This window comes from Mixophyes fleayi, chromosome 5, assembly GCF_038048845.1.
Source record: "Mixophyes fleayi isolate aMixFle1 chromosome 5, aMixFle1.hap1, whole genome shotgun sequence".
Classification (NCBI taxonomy): Eukaryota; Metazoa; Chordata; class Amphibia; order Anura; family Limnodynastidae; genus Mixophyes; species Mixophyes fleayi.
Window position 1 is genome coordinate 21,094,854 of NC_134406.1, and position 21,396 is coordinate 21,116,249.

At 38.9% G+C, this 21,396-nt stretch overlaps 1 protein-coding gene across 1 annotated transcript in view; it reads right to left on the bottom strand.

Annotated features, from left to right (window-relative positions):
* The window catches only part of COL1A2 (collagen type I alpha 2 chain), a 35,646-nt gene extending 17,298 nt beyond the window's left edge, over positions 1 to 18,348 (bottom strand). Inside the window, exons 1-22 of the mRNA XM_075211795.1 lie at positions 18,141 to 18,348; positions 14,812 to 14,864; positions 13,918 to 14,001; positions 13,184 to 13,234; positions 12,796 to 12,840; positions 9,320 to 9,373; positions 9,185 to 9,238; positions 8,521 to 8,574; positions 7,448 to 7,501; positions 7,047 to 7,100; positions 5,859 to 5,903; positions 4,695 to 4,748; positions 3,925 to 3,969; positions 3,618 to 3,671; positions 2,777 to 2,875; positions 2,620 to 2,664; positions 2,009 to 2,107; positions 1,839 to 1,892; positions 1,651 to 1,758; positions 943 to 996; positions 753 to 851; positions 419 to 472 (exon numbers count right to left, since the gene is read on the bottom strand). Of these exons, the coding sequence (XP_075067896.1) occupies positions 419 to 472; positions 753 to 851; positions 943 to 996; positions 1,651 to 1,758; positions 1,839 to 1,892; positions 2,009 to 2,107; positions 2,620 to 2,664; positions 2,777 to 2,875; positions 3,618 to 3,671; positions 3,925 to 3,969; positions 4,695 to 4,748; positions 5,859 to 5,903; positions 7,047 to 7,100; positions 7,448 to 7,501; positions 8,521 to 8,574; positions 9,185 to 9,238; positions 9,320 to 9,373; positions 12,796 to 12,840; positions 13,184 to 13,234; positions 13,918 to 14,001; positions 14,812 to 14,864; positions 18,141 to 18,210 (1,383 nt within the window). The 5' untranslated portion in view covers positions 18,211 to 18,348. The remainder of the gene's footprint in view (positions 1 to 418; positions 473 to 752; positions 852 to 942; positions 997 to 1,650; positions 1,759 to 1,838; positions 1,893 to 2,008; positions 2,108 to 2,619; positions 2,665 to 2,776; positions 2,876 to 3,617; positions 3,672 to 3,924; positions 3,970 to 4,694; positions 4,749 to 5,858; positions 5,904 to 7,046; positions 7,101 to 7,447; positions 7,502 to 8,520; positions 8,575 to 9,184; positions 9,239 to 9,319; positions 9,374 to 12,795; positions 12,841 to 13,183; positions 13,235 to 13,917; positions 14,002 to 14,811; positions 14,865 to 18,140) is intronic.
* Between the last annotated feature and the right edge of the window lie 3,048 nt (positions 18,349 to 21,396).

A 21,396-nucleotide genomic window follows, 5' to 3' on the forward strand; every position in this document is an offset into this window, starting at 1 on the left:
GGTGACACAAATATGCCAGAGTCGCAAACCTTGGCGACATAAGCTAAACCCTAGCAACTAGCCACAGACCTATCATTCCTCCTTCCTGGTGGAAGAGCTGCATCTCAACTTCTGCTGCTTGTAAAAGCTCTGGCCCAATGGGCTTAGTCTTGCTTTGAACACTAACACTAATTGTGCAAAAAGTAGCCAGGTAATCCATGTGTGTGTGTATTTGTACAGTGGTAAATTATGGACCCCTCTTTATTGTACAATAAGAACTGCTCACTATGCAATGGGACATCTTGACATATGCAAAAACTAGTAAGCCCGCCAGTAGGAAGCCTAGTCATTAGACTATCCGCCTATTGCCAAAACCTGATCAATGCTTGGTGTTTTAAAAACAAAAAAAGTTGAAAAAAGTACTATAAAAGAAACTTACAGCAGGGCCTTCTTTACCGTTAGGACCAGTGCTTCCAGAGAAACCAGGAAGACCCTAAAAAAAAATAATATTTGTTTACCAAATGATTACTTGCGTATTTGACAGATACATACTTTTAAACATTAAATATTAAAATAATGGTTATTTCATCAGCAAATAATTAAAGTTTACAAAATCTGAAAATATAAATTCAGCCACTTTGATTAATTATCTCTTGATAAAGAATGAAAAATGCATCAAATACGCTAATATATTGTGCAAGGTAAATTTCCATACAATGTTAATACTGATGAAGTTGAAGATTGAAGATTACTTTATAAAAAGTCTAACTTACTCTTGCACCAAGAAGTCCAGCCTCTCCAGGGCGACCAGCATCTCCATTGGGACCTCTTGCTCCAGAAGGACCAGAAGCACCACGGCTACCAGCTTGACCCTTGTGAAAATAAAGATACGGATTAAGAGATGTGTTTGAGCAGTAGCGGTCGGTAGTGAAGAGAAGATAACATTCTATTGAACTAACTTACAATTCCACCAGCTCTACCATCAGGTCCAGGCAGACCGCGAGTTCCGGGAACACCCTAGAATATCCAAAACACAAATTACCCAAGGAGAACAACATTTCATAGATCATAAGCTTTTGCTAAACCATAACTTCGGACACCTCTACTAATATAAATCACAATCTATTCTTTGGCATTTTTAAAGTTTCAATCATCAATAGCTTTTGATGACAATACGTTTATAAATAATACAACTTTCACAAATATTTCCTCTATAAAGGACATCTATGTCCCTTAGGTACTGGGGCAACATGATTTGGTGTGTTGGTGACAAGCCGTGTTTGATGTGGCGTGTTTGTGATGAGCCATGTTTGTGATAGGCTGTGTTTTTCTTGAACACACCACATCCATAGTTTACTGTAATCCCACATCCAGTTGGACCGAATGCAAGAAAATGGACACAATGCTGGAGGTAGTTTAGTATATATGTAGGTTTACATGTGCATAAGAGTGTATATGTTTAAGTATGTTGGTGTGTAACTATATATATATAAATATATACATGTGTATGAATACAACTAACAAATGAAAACGCATTATGCGTTAGTTTTGATTATTTCCACGTATATTTTATTTGTAGTCTTTCTGTAATGTTCCTTAATACCACAATCAGCCGGTAATAATAAAGAAATGCAATGTTAAGGAAAAATAACATATTTGTAGCACACGTACTCTAATTCCAGCACTTCCAGTGGGGCCGGAAGATCCAGCTTCTCCATTGGGACCTCTCTTTCCTTCCTCTCCTGAAGGACCAGCAGTACCTTGGGGACCAACGCTACCCTGGACGGGAAAATAAACTCTGATGAGCAATGGGACAAGCAGCCGAATGGAGAACACTTGAGACAACCGATGATACTTACAGGCTCACCCTTTGCTCCAGTATCTCCTTTTCCACCAGCAACACCAGGGTCTCCCTGTGATAAAAGTTTTCTCGTTAGTTTGGCTACTTTAAGAGAAGTAGAGTTCACGCTTTACTCGTCAAATTGCTGATACTTTAAACTGAATAATTTGCTACAATGGTGTGACTTACAGCAAGTCCTCTACCACCAGATGGACCAGCAGGCCCTGGAGGTCCAGGGATACCACGACCTCCGGGCAGACCAGGAGCACCACCTACACCAGGAAGACCCTGAAATAACACAAGAACACAGTATTAATGGCATGTATATTTGAATAAATACATGTCAGCGTGAAATCATTTACCCTGTGTATTGGACCACTGACGGGAGACAGTTCATTGCTCCTGCAGTTCCTCCCCACTCTCCTCCCAACAGCTCATATTGATCCTGTAGCCCCACCCAACGACTGACTCATGAAGTTAATTTTGACTTTTTACTGGGAGTAACTGAAGGGCAGGAAACACAAATGAGTAGATGGGACAAAGAAGCCTAGATGCTCCACCCCTTCAAAATTTATTATGGAGAATACCGGCTGCAGGTGTGCAGGCAGCGCTCCACACAGTGCTCCGCACTTAGTGCTCCACACAGTGAACTGTGTTTGGGCGTTTTATGTTTGCAAATTAGTGACTTATTACTAGATGTAGAGTTTTATGTGAAATGGGTTTAATAATTCTTTAATAAACACATTTTTCATACAAATAAAAGGAAAGCGTTAATAGAATCTGGTTAAATCAATACTTACAGCTGCACCTTTAGCTCCATTGACACCATTGGCACCAGGGTTGCCCTAGAAACATTAAAAACATTTATAAATAAAGTTGTTAAAAAAAACAAGAAAAAACCCCCATATATATAATATAATATCTAAGCTTAATTTTTAAAATCCCTTTGCTACTTACAGCGGGTCCGACGGGTCCAAGAGAACCAGGGGGTCCAGGCTCACCTCTACCTCCAGCAGCACCGAGGGGACCATTGTTTCCAGCAGGTCCTACTTCACCCTTGTTGGTTAAAAAATACAAACTGTGATTGAGTGGTAAAATAAACAGGGTTTGTATCAGTAACCAATCATGTGGGCCGAACATAAGAGTCATGTGAAGGCAGCCTATCAATTCACTAGGAACTAGTGACATCACCAAGCCTCAGTGATGTCACCAGCCCCTAGCGAACTGATTGGCTGTATTCCTTAAGTCCCTGTATTCCTTAAGTCCCTGGAGGACTTAAGTGGTTACAAAAAGTAAATCACTACGCCATTGTATAAATACATGCCCGCGTCTCAATATGTCAGATTGGTAATATAAAAACAACAATCAAAAAGATTTAGGATAAGACTAAAGAGAATAGTATTTGCCATTTTAAAGTGTGTTGGTTGCTTTAAATTACAGTATATTTCTACACATTACATCATATTTTTAAGTACCGTCGGTTTCACTGTAAATGCTAAATGGATTTAGCATTGAAAAAATACAAACATAATGGAACTAAGTTGATCCGATCATTAATTTTAAGACGTCATAGGGACTTTTTTAAATTGAAATGATGTATTTTGATCTGTAAACCACGTCATGCTTGCAATAACTCTATATCTGTTTTATAAAAAAAACTGTGGTTTGAAATGGTAACATGTTTATAAAAAAAAGTTGTCCATTTTAGGGGAAAAAATACGTATCATTGTAACTAAACAGTAACGCTATTGGTAACCACGTTATGTTACTTCAATGTAGACTGAATTGACCGACTTACCTTAGCACCAGGAGCACCGGAAAGTCCGGGAGCACCGCCAGAGCCGATGGGGCCCTGAAATACCGCAAACAAACAGATTAAACATCGGTAAAATATGTTTTGTCTTCAACAGTTTCAATCAAGAACTTCACCCAGAAACTAAAATGATATATTAAATTCCATTCCTCTAATCCATATAATTTTCAGCATTAAAGTTCATTCCAATCCTAATAAAATGTAATATTATATAATTTATATAAAATACAATATATCATTTATATAAAATTCTACATGTAACCTTTATAAAGTATGATAAGTGTGTACTTACAGCTGGACCGACTGGGCCGGAGCTACCATCACTTCCGCGGGCACCCTATTACAATGAAAAGTATATTTTACTCTTCTGTGACAATAATGACTGTAGATTCATCCTATCTGTAAGTCTGAAACAAATAATGCCAAACTACGTTATCAATTCTTTAGACTTTATATATGAATGTCCATAGTGATCCGATGTATGATGGGGTTTTTATATCTGGCATTAACACCTACTTTAGCATTTTTCCTGTGTATTAACAGAACTATAATATACACTTAATCAGTACTTTTCTTTCTATGAAAAAAGGTACCGGTACTCACTCTTAAATTAAAGAATTTAAAAAATGGTAACAGTACTGAGTATCATTGAGTACCCTTAATTGTAATGGTTATACTTATTAACAATGCTACAATTGGTGAGATGCCTTTTGATTACTCATTGAAAAGTTCCATTGGTGTTCCATCACCTGAACAAAAACAGTGTCACCCTCTGAACTTATATGGTCACAGGTCTATGGTAATATCCATATAATGTTCAGTACAGGTATAAAAATGTATTATTTGTTGGTGACATTACAGACAATCTAGTAATGCAATCAGGAAGGTAGTTATACATTAAAATACTAGCACAAATTCTCCGACTCATGCCTTGCTAAGGTCAGACATAAATAATACATTTTTAGAAATAACTATAGTTACTAATAATAACATTACATCCCGTGCCGTTGTATAATATATAAATGATCTCAGCCATTAGTAGAGGTTTTGTGATCCACTTACAGCTGGGCCGGAGGATCCGATACGACCTCTTTCACCGGGCATACCACGAGCACCCTTTGAAATAATGAAAAGAAACATTAAGTATTTTAAAACTCAATTAGTTACTTGGCTTCATAACAAGTTTATATGATTTGGAAAATACTAAAAATGAAACGACTGTATGTATAGATCAGACCAATGTGCCAGGTTCACTACTAATTAATACTTTGCCCTATTGGATAGTGACTGGAGATTGAGCAGACATTAACCAATGGGGACGAGGCGTTCTGGTTCACCAACTTCACCCAATGGGGACGAGGCGTTCTGGTTCACCAACTTCACCCAATGGGGACGAGGCGTTCTGGTTCACCAACTTCACCGTTAACATCAGCGCCATAACTAAATAACTCATTTTTAGCATCACTCCAACTTATTTACTAATACCGCTAGACTACTCTGCGGTTGGACTGATGGTATAAGTAACAACCTAAGTAAATACCCATTGGAAATCTAAGCCTTCTTATTATTCACATCTACTGTTTCCAGTAGAGTTATTCCATTGTCCACTTTCAGATGACCCTAATTTATTGGCTTGCAAATGCCTTACTGCAACTTTTAAAAAATACATTTGTTTTATCATTCTGGCTTCCTTTAGTGATTTTCAGCCAATACTGTATATAATGAGGGCAGTTCTTTTTTGGTTTTTCATTAGCCTGGGATATGGCCACGTCTAAGCTGTTCTTCGTTCTTTGGAAACAATTGCATCCAAGGAAAAGCTTTATGTCATATGTGGAAAGCCAAATAATCATGAACTTTTGTCGTACTTGTGTACTCTCCCGGGGTTCTCCAGAGGGAAACCAACCCTCTTGGTTCCTGCCTCCTTTTCTATTAAGGATGGCGGGACGGGGCCTCGACGAGGCAACTCGCATCACCAGGCCTTGTAGTTATTGTACAGAGACGGACGGGGCCACGGTGATGTGAATTGTAATGTCACACTCCCCCGCACTTGCTCTTTGGACCTTCCCCCCGGGATCTCCTGGAGGGGAGGTCGATAAAGTAGGCAAGTATGACTATCATTGGCATAGCCCTGCAGCCACAAGGTCGTATTTATTATTATAAATGAAAGAAACAAACCAAATAAATTTCAGCCAACCACTAAATACTAATTAACAAATGAATACTTACAGCTTGTCCTGAAGAACCGTTCTCGCCGTTAGCACCATTTTCTCCCTGTAAGAAACAACAAATGTAATTAAATTACATAAATAAATTAATAAATAATTGAATAAATAAATGCCATTAGTACAGGCTAATATAATGCAAGCAATAGGCTAATGATGAAAACGCCGTCATATAATGTGGTTTGCTTTGGTGTGTTCAAAGCACCACAGGAAATGACATCACTTGCAGGTAACTGTGTGGCGTGATGGGAAAAGCACCAGGCAATTAAGTACCAGGGTATTGTTGGCAACATTCTCCAGTAGCTGCTGACCTGGTGCATCATTTCTAGGTGAGATATTGGTTCACTGGACTCGGGGGCGCTGCGACGCCACAAATATCACGTTTGTTCTATTGGACTATAAGATTCTTTTTTTGCATTTTCAATAATCTTCCTCAATAAATGTTATATATAAATCCAAGAGAATAAAAAAACAAATGGTAAGAATTGAATCTAACAAGCAGGGGCGCTAATATGTAGGGGGCGCCTAAAACATTGAGGGGCTCATGTTAAGTTGAACGTAAATTGCGTTCTTGATGTATTATAGACTTTTTTTTACTTCTTGGCACAAAGTCCGAAATGAGTGGTCTGTGCGTATACTCGGATGTGAAGAAGCGTATTATACGCCAAGAACGCAACTTGCTTTCAATTGAACATGAGTCCCTGAATGTGTCTGTATTGTTACCGTGTTCTCCCCTACACTACATGCTCAGCACATGTTTGTAATTTATGGTACAGATTGGCGCTAATGGGGGTGGGTGCTTCAGGGCACCGCCTACGGCGCTCAGAACGCAGGCACTGGCCCTGATGTTCCTTATACATTTCTACACCTAGTTAATTAGATCAACAGATTTAATGGAATCTACACGTTTGAAAGTTGACATGTCATTTGATTTTGCGTCCTTGTTTTCTATATGGGAATATAACTATATGTTTTATATATATATATATATATATATATATATATATATATATATATAAAATCTGTCTGTTAGGATTAGGGTGTAATTTAACCTTTATGACAAGAGATTGAACATAGAAGCACAAAGAGCAGTAAAGTCATCATCACAGACTTCTGATGTTAGTGTATGTGGGGGTCTATGTGCTTCAGGATAGGGTATAGGATATAAAAAGCATATTTAGCTAATGGTTACCTTGACACCACTGGTACCGGGAGCTCCCTTCTGTCCGTTATCTCCAGAGTGTCCCTAAAATAAAAGATAACAGATTATCACCTTTCCTATTAGACTACTAGCAAACATTTTGTTCATAAAAAATTGCTTTCACATTCATCTGGATGCCGACGGGCCAATAATAGCGCCAAAAGTAAGCAACATAGACAATGAAACCGCCAGATGGGGGTGTGCATGATATATGCACTGTACGGTAAAATAAAATAGCGCAATTACACATACCAAATATGTGCTGCCTACCCGTGTTTTTGAGTAGGTAAATTAGCCCAAATGTTGGATTATTTGTATAAACCCATTTCCCGTCCCTTTACAGCAATTTCATGGCATGCACGGATTACACCAATATGTAGAATGAAACTCACTCTAATGCCTTTGAATCCGGGGAGTCCAGGAGTTCCGGGGAAACCGCGAGCACCCTAAAAAAGGAAAAGAGGGTATGAATTATTAGCTACAGTATCTGCAAATCAGCAAAATAATCAGGAGCCACATATTGTTTTGGGTGATTGTTGCCTACACCTAAATACATAATATAGGATCATTGATCCCTCCTTTTTCCATCCCTTGTTTGAACATGAATCTGCTAATCCAGTGATAAGCATACTGATATAATTCAGTGACCGGGGATCTAACTTCTAAAGAACCGTACTCTCTGTAATAAGTTAAAACAATACATTTAAGCAAAGAGACACCTTAAATTGTATTAATTGTACTAGTTGTATTAAAGTGATTACACTAAACATGTCAAAGCTCCCGGTGATTACCGTATGCAGTATATTAGAAGGTTGCTACATATCAATCTGTGTATAAATCAAACCTGTAATCTACGACCAAGGGAGGCCGCCATTTTGTAGGTGGCGCCACCTAGAGTTATGAGAATTCACAATTCACAAGGAACCAGTGACATTAAGGAGTGATGTGTACACCTGAAACGCACCAGTTTTCAGGATACATGCCACACACACTGGGGCTATTTTCTAACATTGGTGCAGTTACAAAGAGCAACCAATCAGCAAATACCGTAGCTTTGATCTGTCTAAAGCTTAGCAGACAAATTACATCAGTTATCTAATTGGTTGCTATGGGTAACTACACCACAAGTTTTTGCACTTCTGGCTGATGAACAAACTCTACTCTCTACGTTGACCTATTAATGTAGAGTGAAGGCACCATGGAAATAAGAAGTTGTGAGACTAAATGATGTAGATTTGGGGCCCTAGACAAGCTACTGGTTTGGGGCCCCTTTCCGAACACATAAAAAATGTGTAAGAATAATCCGGGACCCTCCGTGCCCACTGGGCCTTTGATGGGAGCCTTGGATAATACGGCTCTGTTTAAAGAAACAGGAGCACCAAGAAATGCATTGTGTAACATGGCTGCCTACACTGCTTATAATCCCATACAAAGCACACGTTAAATAATAATCATGTCATCCTACCTGAGAGCCAACTGTGCCTCTCTCGCCAGGTCTTCCAGCTTTGCCAGGGTGGCCCTAAAAAGATAAATAAACAAAAACAAGTTGATGTTAGTCACCAGTAGATGAGAGTAAACACCTGATGAAATTATTATGACACAACTGAATGAAAGATATATCTAAATTCTCTTATTAGCTTAATAAGGGCAATCAATTGATCTCCAAATGGCTCTATGCTATGTATAGGAACAATGCTATCACAGAAGAGCATACACTTATATACAGTTCAGAAAAGTTTTTGAAATGTGTCATATTATATATGTGGATGTTATTTGTAGTTTTTTTTCATATAAACATATGTATTTTCAATTTAGAGTTCCTTTAGGATTGCATAATAATATAATAGTATGTAATGTTTTTTAAACAAATAGTTCTTATCCTCACTGGAAGTGAAGAATAACGAAGAAACTGGAATCCATTCTTAGCTAGATATAGCAGGGTAGTTGGAAACTTTTAACCAAGAACCTTTGAGTTTACTTTAATCTGGAAAGTGTCTTAATTATAGACCATTAACAAATGTTTTAAGCAATGACATTACTAAAGGCATCATCCTTAGACATAATTTATCATGTGAACCGCAAGTCCCTGGTAGATTTTTTTATTAAATGTCTATGTTCATGGTACTTACATCTTCACCTTGTTTTCCTTGGGGTCCAGCGGGGCCTCTGGATCCAAGGGGACCCTAAGAAAATTAAGTTATAAAATTCAGGACAATGTTCTTCTTTAATTTGTAGAAATTATTGGATTATTATTGGGATCTTACAGTTTGACCGGGTTCACCAGGCTCTCCGGGAAGTCCTTGAAATCCTTGGGAACCCTACAAGGGAAATTAAAAGATGACAACATCAATTGTACATAACAAAATATAAAAAAAACCTCTACTATACCCCCAGCATTTAGACTGCATCACCCCTTATGCTGGTGCTCCATCACACTTATGAACTACATAACCTCTGATACCAGAACTAAATCAACTCTTATCCCAGAGCTACATCACCTCTTATCCCAGAGCTACATTACCCCTTATTCCACAGCTCCATCATACTTATTCTAGAGCTACATCAACCTTATTCCAGATTTACAACACCCATTATTCCAGTACTGCATTATCCCTAATGAAAGTGCTGTATCAGAACTCCCAGAGCACCCCTTATCTTGGAGCTACATCACCATTTATTCCAAAGCTAGCTCACCTCATATCCCAGTGCTACCCCTCCTTATTACCAATGCCACATCACCTCTTATACCAGAACTAAATCAACTCTTATCCCAGAGCTACATCACCCCATATCCCAGAGCTACATCACCTCTTCTACCAGAACTAAATCACCCTATATTCCAGAGCTAAATTAACCCTTATACCAGAGCTACATAACCTCTTATACAGAACTAAATCACCCCATATCCCAGAGCTACATCACCTCTTATACCAGAACTAAATCATCCCATATCCCAGAGCTACATCACCTCTTATACCAGAACTAAATCACCCCATATCCCAGAGCTACATCAAACCTTATATCAGAGCTACATAACCTCTTATACCATAACTAAATCACCCAATATCCCAGAGCAACATAACCTCTTATACCATAACTAAATCACCCCATATCCCAGAGCTACATCACCTCTTCTACCAGAACTAAATCACCCTATATCCCAGAGCTACATAAACCCTTATACCAGAGCTACATAACCTCTTATACCATAACTAAATCACCCCATATCCCAGAGCAACATAACCTCTTATACCATAACTAAATCACCCCATATCCCAGAGCTACATCACCTCTTATTCCAGAACTAAATCACCCCATATCCAAGAGCTACATCACCTTTTATCCCAGAGCTACATCACCCCATATCCCAGAGCTACATCAGCCCATATACCAGAGCAATATCACCTTATATTCCAGAGCTACATCACCCCATATCCCAGAGCTACATCAACCCATATACCAGAGCAATATCACCCTATATCCCAGAGCTACATCACCTCTTACACCAGAACTACATCACCCTATATCCAGAACTACATCACCTCTGATATCAGAGCTACATCACCCCATATCCCCGAGCTACATCACCCCATATCCCAGAGCTACATCACCTCTTATCCCACAGCTACATCACCACATATCCCAGAACTACATCACCCCATATCCCACAGCTACATCACCCCATATCCCAGAGCTACATAACCTCTTATACCAGAGCTACATCACCTCTTATTCCACAGCTACATCTCCCCATATCACAGAGCTACATCACCCCATATCCCAGAGCTACATCACCTCTTATACCAGAACTAAATCAACTCTTATCTCAGAGCTACATCACCCCATATCCAAGAGCTACATCACCTCTTATACCACTGCTCCATCACCTCTTATACCAGAGCTACATCACCCCATTTACCAGACCTAAATCATCTCTTATCCCAGAGCTACATTACCTCTTATACCAGAGCTACATCACCTCTTATCCCAGAGCAATATCACCCTATATCCCAGAGCTACATCACCTCTTACACTAGAACTACATCACCCTATATCCAGAGCTACATCACCTCTGATATCAGAGCTACATAACCCCATATCCGAGAGCTACATCGCTCCTTATCGTAGAGCTATATCACCCCATATCTCAGAGCTACATCACCCTATATCACCATATATCCAAGTGTTACATCACCCCATATCCAGCAGCTATATCACCTCTTATACCAGAGCTATATCACCTCTTATACCAGAGCTACATTACCCCATTTACCAGACCTAAATCCTCTCTTATCCCAGAGCTACATCATCTCTTACACCAGAGCTATATCACCCTATATCCCAGAGCTACATCACCTCTTATCCCAGGACTACATAACCTCATATCCCAGAGCTACATCACCCCATATCACAGAGCTACATCACCCCATATCACAGAGCTACATCACCCTATATCCAAGTGCTACATCACCCCATATCCAAAACCTACATCAACTTTTATCCCAGAGCTACATCACCCCATATCCTAGAGCTAAATCACCTCTTATCCCAGAGATACATCACCTCATATTCTAGAGCTACATCACCTCATATCCCACAGCTACATCGCCCCTTATCCCAGAGCTACATCACCTCTTATACTAGAGCTACATCACCTCTTATCCCAGAGCTACATCACCTCATATCCCAGAGCTACATCACCCCATATCCTAGAGCTAAATCACCTCTTATCCCAGAGATACATCACCTCATATTCTAGAGCTACATCACCTCATATCCCACAGCTACATCGCCCCTTATCCAAGAGCTACATCACCTCTTAAACCAGAGCTATATCACCCTATATCCCAGAGCTACATCACCTCTTATCCCAGGACTACATAACCTCATATCCCAGAGCTACATCACCCCATATCACAGAGCTACATCACCCCATATCACAGAGCTACATCACCCTATATCCAAGTGCTACATCACCCCATATCCAAAACCTACATCAACTTTTATCCCAGAGCTACATCACCCCATATCCTAGAGCTAAATCACCTCTTATCCCAGAGATACATCACCTCATATTCTAGAGCTACATCACCTCATATCCCACAGCTACATCGCCCCTTATCCCAGAGCTACATCACCTCTTATACTAGAGCTACATCACCTCTTATCCCAGAGCTACATCACCTCATATCCCACAGCTACATCGCCCCTTATCCCAGAGCTACATCACCTCTTATACCAGAGCTACATCACCCCATATCCCAGAGCTAAATCACCCCATATCCCTGAGCTACATCACCTCTTATCCAAGAATTACATCACCTCTTATCCCAGAGCTACATCACCTCTTCTACCAGAACTAAATCACCCTATATCCCAGAGCTACATCAACCCTTATACCAGAATTACATCACCTCTTATACCAGCGCTACATCACCTCTTATACCAGAGCTACATCACCTCTTAAACCAGAGCTACATCGCCGCTTATCCTAGAGCTACATCACCTCTTATCCAAGAGCTACATCTCCTCTTATACCAGAGCTACATCACCTATTATACTAGAGCTACATCACCTCTTATACCAGAGCTACATCACCTCTTATACTAGAGCTACATCACCTCTTATACCAGAGCTACATCACCTCTTATACTAGAGCTACATCACCCCTCATAGAAAGAAAAGTTAAGGTATGGTAAAGCTTAGGAAATTTTAGTCCGGTCCAGTGTACAATACTTACAGGTGCTCCGGGTGCTCCTGAAGGTCCTCTTGGTCCCATTATACCCTAAAAAATACAATGTTTTTTTTTTTTATTATTTAAACTATAGAGTGAACTTAATGTGTTGACTACCCCTCAGCCCCTTCATCAGGATCGTCTCAGCTGGACTATGTTACAGGCTGAACCAAGGAGAATATGTCCTATCAATTCATCATGGAAGCATCATGGAGGCATCAAGCAAAGAGTGCCTCATGCCTCAGTGACGTCAATAGTCCCCCCCCCAGCAAATCGATAGTTCAACTTGCACAATGGTCCCTTCCACATGTGAAGGTGACAGTTACATAAAGCTAGTCATTAAGAGCCCGTCCCTTCTATAGACATTTATTTCACAGACTAGGGATCTACTCACCGGTGAGCCGGGATCGGCAGATTTGGATGGATCATACTGAGCAGCAAAATTCTGAAAAGATACATAAATGATCCATTTATAGAGCGTCAAACATTGGGGAGTAACATTTTTATACATTTTAGTATATTATTACATTATTCTCTAACTCAATAAAATGGCTAAATACATAAAAACACTGGTATGTGAGTGTCTTCTTGGAGCATTATTAGATCTATCAGAAAAGTAAAAATCACTAAATTCTATCACGAACAAATTGCATTTTGAACTGATTTTTCTTGATGTTGCTGTCCCCAAAAACGTCCTGCCTCAGTTTAACTTTTTATAATAGTACCCTGGCCTTGAGTTAACTTCCCTTTCTAAACAGGCATGAAATCTAAGTAACTAACTAACTAACTAACTAACTAACTAACTAACTAACTAACTAACTATCTATCTAACAAACTAACTAACTATCTAACTTACTAACTAACTAACTATCTAACTTACTAACTAACTAACTAACTAACTATCTAACTTACTAACTAACTAACTATCTAACTAACCAATCAATCAATCAATCAACCAACCAATTCAAATGAAGTTGAAATTGGAGGTTAATGAATTTTAAATACAATATATATATATAGTGATTTGGGGCTTCTCAATAAGGACAAATAATGAGAAATTATACTATCCCAATTAATGCATTAATACGAAGCTACATTAATTTGTGAAAATGTATATATAAGTCTTACTCCGCCAAGTCCAGGGGGTCCAGGAGGGCCGGGTGGCCCAGGTAAGCCGGGGAGTCCATCTTGTCCATCTCTGCCAGGTAGGCCCTAAACGACACAGACACGTATAATCATGTGGCCAGATCCTACTAATCACACACTAAATTATAGTGCACTGATCTACGATTTCTGGGCACGCTTTTGTTTTTATCCTTGTACAACGTGGTAAATATATTCAATATTCTGCAATATTGCTCCCATATTAAACACCATGAGTCCTTAAACATTCTGATCTCAGCTTCCCTTCAGCAGAGAGATCTATACATTAAAGATCTGATAAGAATACCAACACAATTTAATGTTGAGCATAATTGATATTTTTATCTAATAAATTTAGGTTTTCACTCTGTCATTTCCAGATCACTCATGTTAAAGAACAATGAATGGAGATTATGGAGGATCTGTATTGTTGTGTAAGGTAAAATCATTGGATGCCTCTATACTGTATGTACTGTATGTTCCAAATATACTCATTGCCCATTACAAAATAAACCACCCTCCCCTTAACCCATGAAAAGTGATTGGCCACCATAAATATGTACAATTCTTGGGGAATGAGCCTATTTGACTTAACAATCACTAAACTGACATAAAAGATTGTTTTAGCTACAAAATTACAAAATATATCAAACATGCTGGACTATTTTATTTCAATATAAAATGGGTGAACCAATGACTCTCACATAAGTACCTTTTGTTTTCATTAAGTTTTTAATTTTTTTGTTTAAAAAAAAATAAAAATAAAATAGTGCATATTTAATATTTGTTCCTAAAACTTGCATTTATGGCAGCACAATCACTTCCTCTGGCCGAGTACTCAGATTACTAGTGTAATATGAGAGTAGTAGGACTTCTTACCTCATCTCCCTCTAGGCCTCTGTCTCCTCTGGGGCCCTGTGAATATGGACATACTTAGTAGACGCACACAGATCGTTAAGCAGAATTATTACAGCAGTCTACACCAGCAGCACTGGGCTATACCATGCTTCATCTACAAAGCCCAAACTCAACAATTTAACAATTTTATCAGACTAGACTGATATTTATTCACTATAAAGTAACATCAAATAAGTACTCTTAATATAATCATTTCAAGACCCTAACATTGCACATATCAACCCAAAGCTGGCTAAGGACAGCAAACTGCACCAAAATAGCAGCTTAGAATAATGCAGTAATCAAGTTAGGAGCTATTATTGCTAATTTAAAAAACTGGTCTGATCGACAATTCTAAAGGCCATTTTTAGGACAGTACTCTAAGTTTTGGATGCTAAGGGGACAGCGACATTGGGCAAAACTGTATATATTTCATATAGTGAAAAGTGAGATAACACACAACTGCAGTCTATTCAAAATCAGTTGATGCATTGAAATAGGATTCAATATCATTTCTGTTATTATTAGTGGAAGTCTAAGTAAAGTCATCTGAACTTCTGCCAATACTGATAAGACCTCAGGGCCCATGGTTTATCTGAGAGCTATTTGGTAACACACACACCTGTTGCCTAAGGTGCTAACATTCCTCCAACCTCAGACCTTAAACTTGTAGCTTTACCTGCATGCAAAGCCCTTGCAACATCCCCATGTTCTCAAATACAACACAAACTAGCTAGCACACACAGCAGATAGCTACAAGCATGCACAATGCTTTGTAAGAATACAAGATGCTTACCCTTCGAACCTAGAGAGTAGGAAACGATAAAATAAAAAAATAAATAAAAAAAATGAATGAATAAATAACACAATAAATCAGAATAATACATTTTTGTACTGTGCCAACAGATGTTTTTATATTACATTTTATGACTATTCCATATCACTGATTCCCATAGCAACTAAGAAGAGGAAACAGACAGTCTATCCAACATATTGTTTCAATATATCCAAAAAAATGAAGAATCTGGAAACAATAAAAATAGAGGAGAAATTCAAAGTGAGCTTCGGGGGTAAAAGTATTTCCATCAAGTTGCAATTTTGTATCCACACCTGAGTTCATCTTGCGGAATCTGTGTACAGTCCAATGGTATAAATCCATTTGAGGTGGGGGTTTTTTTTTAATCTCAGTTCCAGATTCTCCAACAGATTTTTAAAACTGTGCCATGTTGCCCCCTATATGAATGGAGCCCACTGCTAAGCCAGCCCACTCAGGAAGTCTGGGTGGGCTTAGGCAACCCAGTCTGTGGGTCATCCATAGTCTACCCTCTATTGAAGCTTAAAATAGTCTTCCCATTAGTATAATATAAGCAAACAAACAAGTGTAAGAAATAGACTGGGAAAAAAAGTGAAATGTACTGACCTCATCTGTTGAGGGGGGATGCAACAATGGAGAAAAGGGAGAAAAAAAGGAATCAATATAAATAAAAATAATAAATAAGTAACATAAATAAATATAAAAATATGCTTTAAATGCTAATGCATTTATTAAAATCAAATCATGCCATGGTATCTACAGTTGTGTCCCACTACTATTTACTAATTGCATATTAAAAACAAACAGCAAATAGCAAACACTGGCCTAGAATTTCTTATGGCTAATAAATATGACAATTAGCATAATAACTATTAGTGTGGGTGTAATGACTGAAGTTTATATTTACACTAGTAGCAAAATGACACTAAAAACTACCAAATAGTAAAAATACTGTAAGATATATCATAAGGATTTTTTTTTTACTAGAATGTCAAGATAGGCAGGTGGCTTTAACTTCAGGTAATTATAGTGATGGGGAGAATCATCCAATATACTGATCACCTGAAAACAACTGTTGAGTTACAGTCAGTGATAAAAGTTGTGGTTGTCTTATTTGTGATTAAAAGGAGAAGAAAGTTTTTCTTACAGAAACTCTGTAACTTTAAAATGATCTTTGAAGTACAATGAGCTAGAACATATATCTGCTTCTTGTACCATAAATGGCATTAAAAAAGCTTTTTTAGATTTGTAATTAAATCGAAATTCTGAATCTTTCTGTATTTGAGAAAATATGTATTGTAGTCCTGTTATAATCAAATTATACAATAGTCTGAGATATTGCGCAGGAGTTTGTGATATTACAAAAAATAGCCACCAGGGGGAGCAAAACTCCATTTCCCAGACCTAAACGACATTCCTTAGGGAACTAGTCCGTGCTTGGAGTTGTCTAGAGGCAGCTTTGGGAAAAGTCAGAAGGCATATTCATTAACCCATTCACTCCCTAGTGCAGGCACGCGTGGTTCTCCAGCAGTTGTGGAACTACAAGTTCCAGCAAAGACTGGCAAGGTTTTATAGGTTGCCAACTTTTGACCTATTGGTTTTGTTCCCAAAATATAAACATGAATCCTTTGCATGGGGATATTCATGAGTGTCCATAAGACTTCAATTCAGAAATAATTCTTCAAAGTTGCAATTTTAAGTGCTATCTGTAACAATGTAACAATACATAGCAAGTGAAATGCTTTGTTCTCGGATTTGCTGTTTTTCTTAGACAACGCACTAAAGAATTTACCCATGAGAGTTTCTTATGTGATGTAATGTCTAGTTTTTGTGTATACAACAATGACGTTAATGTTGTGTTAACACAATTTCCACTGGAGTGGAATGCGTGTAACTGGTACTACAGAGTGACAAACATGCTAATTCATGCAGGAGTCCTGGAATACCTTTATATTCGAAAATGCAGATTTTTGTTTAATATATCATTTGCAATAATGCCCTAAATAATAAACGCATCTGGCTTGCTAAAGCTTCTGATCTAGCAGTTAAAAAAACAAAAATCATCGAGGTCCTCTGCAGTAACCGGTTGTTGCCACAAGATGGCGCACGGCGTGCGGACCTAGCGGCAGACAATAGCGTACAACGCCCTTGACTTCCAGATGTGTCAAGTACCAAAAACTTTTGTTTTCTACATCCCTAAACTTTACAAGAATAACTTGAAGCCACAACATTAAATATTATTAAATATGAAACATTATTGCTGATTTAAATGCATAGCTCTAATACAGCACATGAAAAAGAGTTAATCTGAAACAAAGTCTTGGCCCTTTGCCATGTTATCTGTATACAGAAAACATCTGCTCACTGTTTCCATTTACAACTTAAGAACTAACAGGGCTGGTGAGAATGTATCCAGAATGCAGCAAGCTTTGATAATGTCCATACCCAACCCCATGCACAGAGCCCCCGCAGGAAGAATAAAAGCTGAAGCACTTACTTTGACATGTTGCTAAGTATAAAGTTACTGCAAGCAGCAGCAGAGTCCGTATATCCACAAAGCTGAGCATGACTACTGACTAGACATGCAGACTCCTTGTGTTAAGAGCCGGTGACTGGTTAGGTCCTATTGGGTTGCTGACATGCAGTTGTAATTCAATAACTCCAAACTTAGCAGAAACCTGCTGCCTTGATGCTAAAGTAATAATGCACGTTCCTCCCCATTTATACGGCAGGAGGTTCCCTCTGCAGAGTGTCATCAAGCCCCTCCACACCAATGGGAAGTTAGTGTAGCTTGCCTGCAGGTCATGTGTTGCTTTCACCTCCAGCCTTCCCCACCACTGTTGGCAACAAAAGAGAGGTGGTGACGAGAGCACTGTTGTTAAATTAGTTCCATTCTTTTTGAGGACGTGGACAGTGGTGTTTAAAAAGATCTTTTTTTCCCCCTTGCTCTATAGTTGCAGGGTGGATCTACACCACCAATGAGGAGATGGTGATGTGTCTTCTTGTGGCGTCCAGGTAGATGGACCTAGAGCTGATGGACCTGACCAGACACTGCTCCATCATCATGGCAGGTGCCCAGTCTAGCCTTTACCTGTATGCCCAATGACTATTGTATTCTCCACATCTGATGTAAATGTAGGCAAGCTGTGGCTAGCCATCTGTTAATGGCAGGACATGCTGGATCTTGTAGTTCTACAACAGCTGGAGAGCCCCAGGCCGCCTCAATCTAACTGATTCAGCAGATAGTTGGATACAAAAATAACAAAGTGTGTTTTATATGCTGCATTTTTGGTGACAGGGACAGAGATACATTTCAGTCATTAAGGTATAATATATATATATATATATATATATATATATATATATATATATATATATAGTGGAAGATATGATCAGTGCAATGAGAAACAGATTTAATTCTAAATAAATAAAAAAAATCTGCTTTCTTTTCTTTTATTACTCTTTTTTTTTTATTGCCACATTGAAGATTTTGCTGTTCCAGCCACAATAATGGGGGTTGGAGAAAGTGAGCTTGAGTTTGGCAGCTGAGATACAGTTTTCCACTTTGATGATGTGTTAGATTGTTTAACCCCTTCAGTCCTGGACAGAGTCTTGCACTGGGTGGGGGCAGGCATGAGTTAAACAAATATTTTTCCATTTTAACTTTTTTTTTTTGTCTTGCAGCTCCATGAGCTGTCCCCTCTGCTTCTCCTTCACAATTGATATGAAACATGTGTTTGTAGAGTGTATCTTACAGATACAGGTTGCAGTCTCACTGCCCCAACCCCCCAGCTCCATCTAAGCAGCCGTGTCATATTTTCCAGGAGTGTTAACCAGTCTGTTATAGGGGCTGCAGCACACAATATAAATAAAATACTGTATAACAAAAGTCAGCGCTCATTTATACAGACCTGTTTGGAATCTAAAGGGGTTTAGCCCTTATGATGATGGATGATAACTAGAAGTAGAAATGCATAGAAGAGGTTTTACGGCACAGCAATCCAGTCACTGGGGAACTACAAATTCCAGCATGCCCTACCTAGCCAAAGGCAGACAGAATGCAATTAGCATAGTTTGATGTATGGCTGTACACTGGAAGTAGAAAATCTGCGGCTTACTAGCTTTTGTGTAACTGCAAGGACCAGCATGCCCTGCAAAGTCTGCCGACATGTACGGCTAGCCAAGTTTCAACTTGAAACTGCACCAGAGCGACTTGTGGCTCTTCAGCGGTTGTGGAACTACAAATCCCCGCATGCCCTGCCAGCCTCTAAAGAGCCAGGAGCCATAGCATAGAGAGTCATACTTTGAACTTGCTGCCTCTCAAGAACACCTTTTAAAGAACTGTCTCTCAAACTCATCATCATTCTTTTACATGACAGTGAGAGGGAGGGGTGAGAGGTAAAACCAGCAAGCTGGGGGGATTAAGACTTCCCCTCTAGCTATAACTATTTTTTCTTCTGTTCCACACATTCCTGTCCAGGCAGCCAGACCTGCAGAAACATGTTCCCTCCTTCACCATAGAGCTCCATGTACATAGGACGTGGCTACTGACTAGATATTGCTTTGGTTCTAATTTAACTTTGCAGATAAAGTACATTGCAATGTATTACAAACTGGTAGACACTTACAATTTCACGAGTACTAATTATAAAGGAAATATTGTAATGTTGGAATACTACCAATTCTGAGATGCAAAATATTTTCTTGCTGTCTACGTATATTGTTTAATTTTATACATATGGGGTTAAACATTTTAGGGCACAGTTACTAAAATCGCATTTAGGGGCAAACAATGGCAGCAAATAAGGTTCTTGCTCGCATTGTCTAACTTGCTGTATACAAATAAAAGCTGAATGCTGATTGGTCGTTGTGGTCCAGTGCAAATTTTGCACCTGAATGAAATTTTGGCAAAGGCGCCCTCTCTGAAATTCCTGATTCCCCTTTCATACATAACAACGATGGTGAAACACAGATATAAGTTTGCATCTTCTAAACAAACACAGAATAAATGAAAATTAAAATCAGTATAAGGATGGATTTTCATTACTTAAACTAGAGATGCTCAGGCTCGGTTTTCTGAAAACTGAGCCCATCCGAACTTAGGGGATCCGAGCTGGCTCGTTTCTTTCACGCGTTCTCGGATCTGAATCGAGGCAAAACGTCATTGTTGAGTTGTTGGATCTCGCTGGTTTTGGATTCCATAAGTGTCTTCCTTCCCAGGAGATCCAGCGCCATTGCTCACACAGAAACAGGAGAGGTAGCAGTGTTCTTGTCACTCTCCAGTCTCCAGTGCCATTGCTCACACAGAAACAGGGGTAGCAGTGTTCTTGTCACTCTCCAGTCTCCAGTGCCATTTGTTCAGTGCCATTGCTCACACAGAAACAGGAGGGGTAGCAGTGTTCTTGTCACTTGACAGAAATTGACTGGAAATGATTGGACATTAATGTTATTGAGGTTAATAATAATGTAGGGATAAAAAAAGAGCCAAATTATGTGATTTTAGCCCCAGAAAATCGGGAGTTTAGAAAAAAAATCGGGATTCAAAAACAAAAACACAACACACGAGCGGAGTTTTGCCAAATCCAGATCCAAAACCAAAACAAAAAACACGGGGGTCAGTGAACATCTCTAACTTAAACCACATAATAAATCTGTTGACAATGGGATATAGCAGTAGTTTAATTGACTGCTGACAAAACCTTTGTCTATCTGTGTATTTTAGGGAATTTAGACTGTAAGCCCCAATGGGGCAG